Here is a 6,791-nt window from a genome sequence, read left to right as displayed (position 1 = left end):
TGTTTTACTAAAGCTAGACCAGGCCAATAAATAGACACTAACCACTTCAGTAGTGCCCTCGAGCCTTCAGGACATTCATTATCCTGTGTTAGTTTGTACCTTTTGTGTCAACTTGACTGTGTGCTCAGTCACCCACGGTCCACAATGATGATTCACCTTTTCCCAAATGTTTGGAGGAAAATCCAAAGTCGGGACAGATTTGAAACTTTTCCAGCTTTATGCAGTTTGAAAGTGAAGTCTCTGCTGATTTCAGTCTTGCAGCCATTGTTTATACCAGCAGATGCTTCTCGTGAAAATCAGTTAGTTCTCGAGTCATCAGCTGAGGAGTTCACATATTCTCAACGGTGCATGTTTAATTATTACAATATTAATATAATTCTTGTCTCAATGAAGCACCCTGTGGTTGTTCATGCGGATGACTTTGATTTAAATTAGATCAAATGTTATGACCAATCAATGCAGAAATCTGGGAAATTCCACGTTTTTTTTCATATTTTCATTGCAAAATTACAAATTTTGGTAACTGTAAAGCAGCCGTCTCTTTAGAAAGCCTATTATTATGCTGGAGATAAGCCACCTGTGGAACAAGAACAACATTCTCAGTTTTTTTCTTTTTAACAGCACAATAAATTAGAAGTCACAGATTCACGGTTGGGTGTGACGACTTCTGCAGCTTGAAACCAGTCAGAGCTGGTTGGAGAAGTCGGTTATGTAACTGCACTCGAAACATCTGAGCGATGTGTGGCGCACATAGCACGAATATCCACAACACAGGACCAGTGGCCTCAGGTTTGAACTCAGTTTCAGCCACAGACCCTTCTGATTTCAGTAGTTATATCAAGGAAAGAACAGTCAAGAGTTTAAAAACCATCAGTGCAAAGTTTTATTATTTTTGGAAAATGTGTGAAAGAGCTCAAAAGATTTGAAAGCACATGACTGCTTGACAGAAGGTTAAAACATGAGCAGTCTGACCTACATATGGTGGACTGCAAACAAAAAAAAAAAGAATTAAAATGCCGCCGATCTGCCGGACAGCTAAATTAGTCTCACAATAACCTTTAATTTAAAGTTTTCTTTGCTGTGGGGAACACTGCACATGATCAAAACTTCCATATTTTCACAAAACCAATTACTAGTGAAAGTGACAACAGTGTCAACATGAAGCCAATTTCAATACTTATAACAGTGAAGGAAATGAAGCATTGGCTGAATGATGTACCTGTTGTAACAGTAACACCTGCTAGCTCCTTCACACTCAGTGTTTTCAATACTATGAAATCTTGTGAAATGATTAAATAAAACATTTACTTTACACAGAATGTCAGAGCTTTAAAAAAATGTACAATGAACTTAGATATGGAAACTGAAATCTTTAAAACTTGTTTTTGACATCCTAAGATCTCTCGTAGCTTATAACGGTTTATTTGTATCCTCACTAGTGCTGTCAGTCAATTAAATGTTTTAACCGTGTGGACAGCAGCAGGATATTTGGAACATTTTCAAGCATCAAATGAAGAACCTAATCTTCGTAATTCACCTGAACTGTACAGGGATGAAAAAAAAAAAAAAACTGATGAGATTCCAAAGCCCGTTCCGTCATGAACTTCCTCTCAATCATGAACCATTTCTCATCATTCCAGGAACCTCACGCCTGAGTATTTTAGGTCTTTACAGCCTTTAAATATTCAACTATCCAGTATCTACTGCGTTATTTGTTCCAGCTGCTGAGAACTGTGGCCTGGATGAAGAAAACATAGCTTGTCTGTCATAAACATGTAAAAACCTGCCAGTCTATTAGTTTGATTGCCGTGTCTGCAGTTAGGATGAAAAGAACATAGAAGCTCGGTGACATTTTCTAAACACGAACATGATCCATTCGTAAATACTGCGCTTCCTCCTGCTGCTGTAAATACCCCGGGGCAGTTTAGAAATAGCCCACTCTGCATTTGCTCCAACTCCAATCCGAGAAAGGTTTGACATGATGCAGACAAACGTTTTACACCCAATTTAGTTAAAAAAAAAAACTGCAGGAAGATAATATAATGGTGTGATATAAAGCTGAAGTGAAGGTTTTAAGAGATTTTATGTCGTATTTCAATTAAATTTTGATCAATTTAACTTTATATTCTAGGTTTAGATGTCTTTGTGATGAGCTTTCTGTACATTTACTTGAGTCAGCTGGTCATCCAACTTCCCCGGCCTATTTAGCCCTGAAATACCACAAGAAGAAGTACTGAAGATGAGGCAGGAGGGATAGTTCACACAAATACGCCGCATCGGTGGAGTCAACTTTATAAGGTTTTCTCCATTTGGGGTTCCAATGAACCCCAAGTGGACCCATGTGACTCCGTCCTCCATGACAGCCACAGAAAGACAAACAGCTGCAACAGAGGCTGGACTCCACAATTACATAGTGTCCCTTTAAAACTACACATGACCACAACCCAGAGTCTTCTTCTCAACACCTCATGGTCTGGTAAAGCTGTCACCTAACAGTTCCTGTTTCTTCCTGTTAGCTCCTCCGGTCCATTGACCGCTCGGTTTGGGCCTCAGCGGCTTTTCTCCTCTGAACGAGGCGGTCGACCAGCACGACGAAGAAGGCCGATAAGACGAGGCAGAGGCCTGAGAGGTAGAAGGCACAACTGTAGTCGCTGGTGAGGTCCACCAACCACCCTGCCAGGGGAGGACAACGCATGAGAACACTGACATTTCAGAAGTAATACAGCTGAAAAGTAAGTGGCGCTGTTACAGCAGCACATTGACTATTGTCTCTCTGGAGAACCGCGACCTCCTCACCGGCAGCAGGCGGACCCACGAAGCCCCCGATGCTCCTGAACAACATGAAGAGGCCCAGTCCGCTGTCAAACCCCTCCAGGGTCACGATGTCCACGATGGCGGTGATGTGGATGGCCATGGTGCAGCCGAACAGGAAGCCGTAGAGCGCGGTGAACGCCGCCACCACCCAGTAGTTGTGGCTGAGCGGCAGCAGCAGGAGCACCACGCCGTACAGGGTGGTCACCATGGTGAGCAGCTGCAGGTTCCTCATCAGCCGCAGGTTGGCGAGCCAGCCGCAGGTCAGCCGGCCCACCAGGTCGGCCAGCGCCAGGACGGACAGGATGGACGCCGACCAGTAGTTTTCGATCCCCAGGCTGTTGGAGAAGGCGACCATGAAGAGCGGCGGGATGAAGATCCCCGCGGCCGACAGGATGGCAAAGACGAAGTAGAGGCAGAGTTCAGGTTTTCTCAGGAGGGAGCACTGGAAAATAGTCTTCCTCTTTTCTGAGGGCGCGGCGGCGTCTCCTTCGTGAAGGGCGTCGGTCTGCGGTGCGTTCAGGGGCCTCATGAGCGCGCCGCACACGCAGATGTTGAGCTGCAGGCCTCCGATGATGAGCAAGGCGCCCTGCCAGCCGTACATCCCGATGAGCCACTGGAAGAAGGGGCTGAACGAGAAGGCGAAGACGCACTCCCCCGCGCTGGCGGTGGCCATGGCGATGGGCCGCCATCGGGAGAAGTAGTGGCTCACCATGCTGTTGGCCGGGAGCCAGGAGAAGGCGAAACCAGTTCCTGGAAAACAGACACTTCAGACCATCAAACATTCATGTTCCTTCATTCCTTTCTGTGTGCGGCTTCACTGTTTTGCTCCCACAATCCAAAACTCCTGATGACTTCACAGGCTTTCTTCCTGATCCGACGCCAAGTAAAACCAAAGCTGGCATGAACAACAGCGATCTTTCCAACAAAATGTTAAAAAGTGACATGAATCAATCAAACCATTTTATTGCAGTCCTCGGGTTTTGGACCTGCTGCCTGCATGTGAACGACTGGATGTTTGACAGCATCAGTGTCAGACTGTGATTTACCTTCTCGCGTTACGTTTGACAGGAGATGTTTTGTCGAAAGGCCGCCATTAATTTGTCACAACTTGAATGTAAAGCTTGCAAAGAAAAAAATAACAAAGCAGAGCCATGATTTACATTTCAAAAGAAATATATGTAGATAGCGTTGCATTTTTTTGGTCTATAAATCAATTTGTTTTACTTCAGGACATCAGCCTCAGCACGAAATATAAGCATGCCTTTAAAGTTGTGATGTTAGAATCAGCCAGTGTTCATTTGAAAAGACGATTCTACCAAAACAGGACCAACATGTCTCTCTGTTATCTCTCTCTGTCAGGCCTCACAGTGAAGCAGGCATCTGCCATCCAACTCAGTAACTTAACCCAGGCTTTTCTTCTCTACTTCTGTATGTGTTCATATGGAAGGATCACAAAAATTAATCTGAAGAAAAAACACAGATCATCCGAGTAAAACAGATGAAAGAATTGCTGGAAAAAAAACACTGAGTTTATATTAATATTAATTCCCCATCATGAAGACAGGAGCTCTCATTAGAGGCTGGTTTTCGCTCATGGGAGTTTAGTTACCTTGCAGGATGCCCAGGCTGAAGTAGAGCCATGGCAGGCTGAGGTCCAGAGAGGCCAGCAAGACCCCGAGGAAAGTCAGCAGACCCCCAGTGATGATGACCACCCTCTGAGAGAACCGCAAGGTGAGCGTGCTGGCAGCAGGAGCTGGGGAGAGGAGGGAGCATCAGTTGTGGAAACCTCCCTACACTGAAGAAATAATCCCAGGAGAACACGGGCTGTACCTAAGAGGTGGAACACAGCGATGGTGGTGGACGTGACCCAGGAAGTGGTGCTGGTGAGGACCCCGAAGTGCGCCTGGATCTCCAGGAAGAAGAGGCCGAAGTTCTTGAGGACGGCGGTGGTGAGGCCCATGATGATGGAGGCCGACATGACCACCACCCAGCCGTAGCCCCCATCGGGGGGCCGAACTATCCTGGACTTCATGGCAGTCAAGACTCCAGGGGGCCACTCGCTCTCTTTACTGCCTCAGCCTTAAAAAGAAAAAAAAGAAAAGAGAATGACGAATGATCAGTGCAGACACTAAAACCTGCAAAATACACAGATGTCAGGCAGCTGTCAGACAGAATAACACTGGCTACACATCAGGGGTTTCAGAGCTGGAGTCACCAGTCAGGTAGTTCTTCCCTTTAGTTATTAGTGTGTGAAACTGTATTTTTACACAGATGAAAATACTGCTTTTTGCAGCGAGCTAACGATTTTCACACTACCTGCAATAATGCTGTGTTTAATACAGATTCATATTGTTAAGAAACACATTTTTTCATGCAGATGAACACGTGGATTGTGCAGATCAGTGATGTTAAACACATTTTAGCTCAGGGGCCACGGGATGAAAATGTCTACGTTTTTTTGCAAAACCAAACAATTACTACATCTGCAGGGCACACGTGACCCCGATGGGGGATTTATGACTCACGTCATGCTAATTGGGCCCGCCGTCAGGCAGCGGGGCCCCACGCCGGCCGCTTCCCCGAGTGAATATGAGCACATGTGGAATCAGTGTGCTTAACCTCTCCAGAGAGAACTGATGTGTGGAATTCATATTTTCTCACTGCCGGTTTTCTCTGGGATCGACTGTCAGTATAAAGCAACACAGAAAAAGGATGGATGTGTGGTTTTCTTTAAGCCATTAAGGCATCGTCTGTCCTCATACTGCGAAAAATGCTACATTTGCCAACCTCAACAGCAGATAAGAAGCACTTCTGATTTAGAAAATGTCAAATTTCACAATATCAAGTTGAAGATTGAAATGTAATAGTGGTACACCTTTATATTTTCAATAAATAATAAATGGAATGAAGTTAAAACCCCATTTTAGGCCACTCATTTAAGGATTTAAAAATGGGGAATTCCACTTGGATTATTTAAAGATTTTTTAAACTTCTCAGACTTTTTGGAGTCAGTCTTCAGCATCTTTCAGAACTTACACATCTTTAAATTGACACTTTTCATCCACACCCTTTTACAGTCCCTGTGTGTATATTCTTATCAATGCAGATGTCTTAATTTCAAAGGACCGGGGAAAATCTGTAAGTTAAGATCATCTTCTACAGAAAAACAACAGCCCCAATTTAAGATGCGTTTGTACTGTAAACTTTCATCGATTGTATGTAATAAAGAAGAAAAATAAATGTGGTAAACAGTTTCATTCTATCGTTGTCTGAATTCTGGACCCCCCACCACCAACCCGGCCCCCTGCTCTCTGGAGACGCCCCTGCTTCTTCTGTATGGCTTTATAATGAACACAAAAAATAGGCACAAAACCTGATTTATTAGAAAACTGAGTGGATTAAAGTATTATTTAAAAGTGAGAAATTCTTAACAGCTTTAATGGGGCTATTTGAGTGAGATTCAGTACTCTTAATTATGTTAATAATAATAAGAGGTGAAAAATATATTAAAAACACACAGCAGCGTGCAAACCAGACACTCACAAAAATAATTAAATGTCTCACGTTACTCACGTCCTGTTCCCAGTGTCCTCCACATGTCTGCCCCGGACAAAGCTGCTCCAGAGTGGACTCAGGACAGTCGGAGCCTGGAGGAGGAGGAGGAGGAGGAGGAGGAGGAGGAGGAGGAGGAGGAGAAGAGGGAGGAGGAGGAGGAGTCGTCTTCCAGCTCTGCGTGCTCCCGAGCTCAACCAGACTGAATTAATGCACGTGCAGAGCTGTGAAGTGATGCCAGTATTTGAAGGAGCAGGCGGAGGGCCAATCCCCTGCTCCACACATTTTTTTTTTTAATATTTTTTTTTTTCGTCATCACATATACTCTGCACAACATAATAAAAAAAACAAAACAAAAAAACAAAACAAAACTTTGCATTTTAAATTTCAAGGTTATTCTGGCTCTGTTTTAATGATCTGGCCCA

The 6,791-nt window shown here is 44.2% G+C and overlaps 1 protein-coding gene across 1 annotated transcript; it reads right to left on the bottom strand.

The window, feature by feature from the left end:
• Positions 1-2,425: 2,425 nt before the first annotated feature.
• LOC115398428 (monocarboxylate transporter 13-like) lies at positions 2,426-6,398 on the bottom strand. The gene is made up of 5 exons (XM_030105176.1): positions 6,388-6,398; positions 4,645-4,893; positions 4,424-4,567; positions 2,797-3,564; positions 2,426-2,673 (listed from the first exon to the last, which is right to left on the bottom strand). Exons 2-5 carry the CDS (start codon positions 4,844-4,846, stop codon positions 2,513-2,515), a joined length of 1,275 nt encoding a protein of 424 aa, XP_029961036.1. The 5' UTR covers positions 4,847-4,893; positions 6,388-6,398; the 3' UTR covers positions 2,426-2,512.
• Positions 6,399-6,791: the final 393 nt, after the last annotated feature.

Source organism: Salarias fasciatus, chromosome 12 (genome assembly GCF_902148845.1).
Source record: "Salarias fasciatus chromosome 12, fSalaFa1.1, whole genome shotgun sequence".
NCBI lineage: Eukaryota > Metazoa > Chordata > Actinopteri > Blenniiformes > Blenniidae > Salarias > Salarias fasciatus.
Note: the sequence above shows the minus strand (reverse complement) of the source record. Positions and strands in the feature narration are given on the sequence as shown.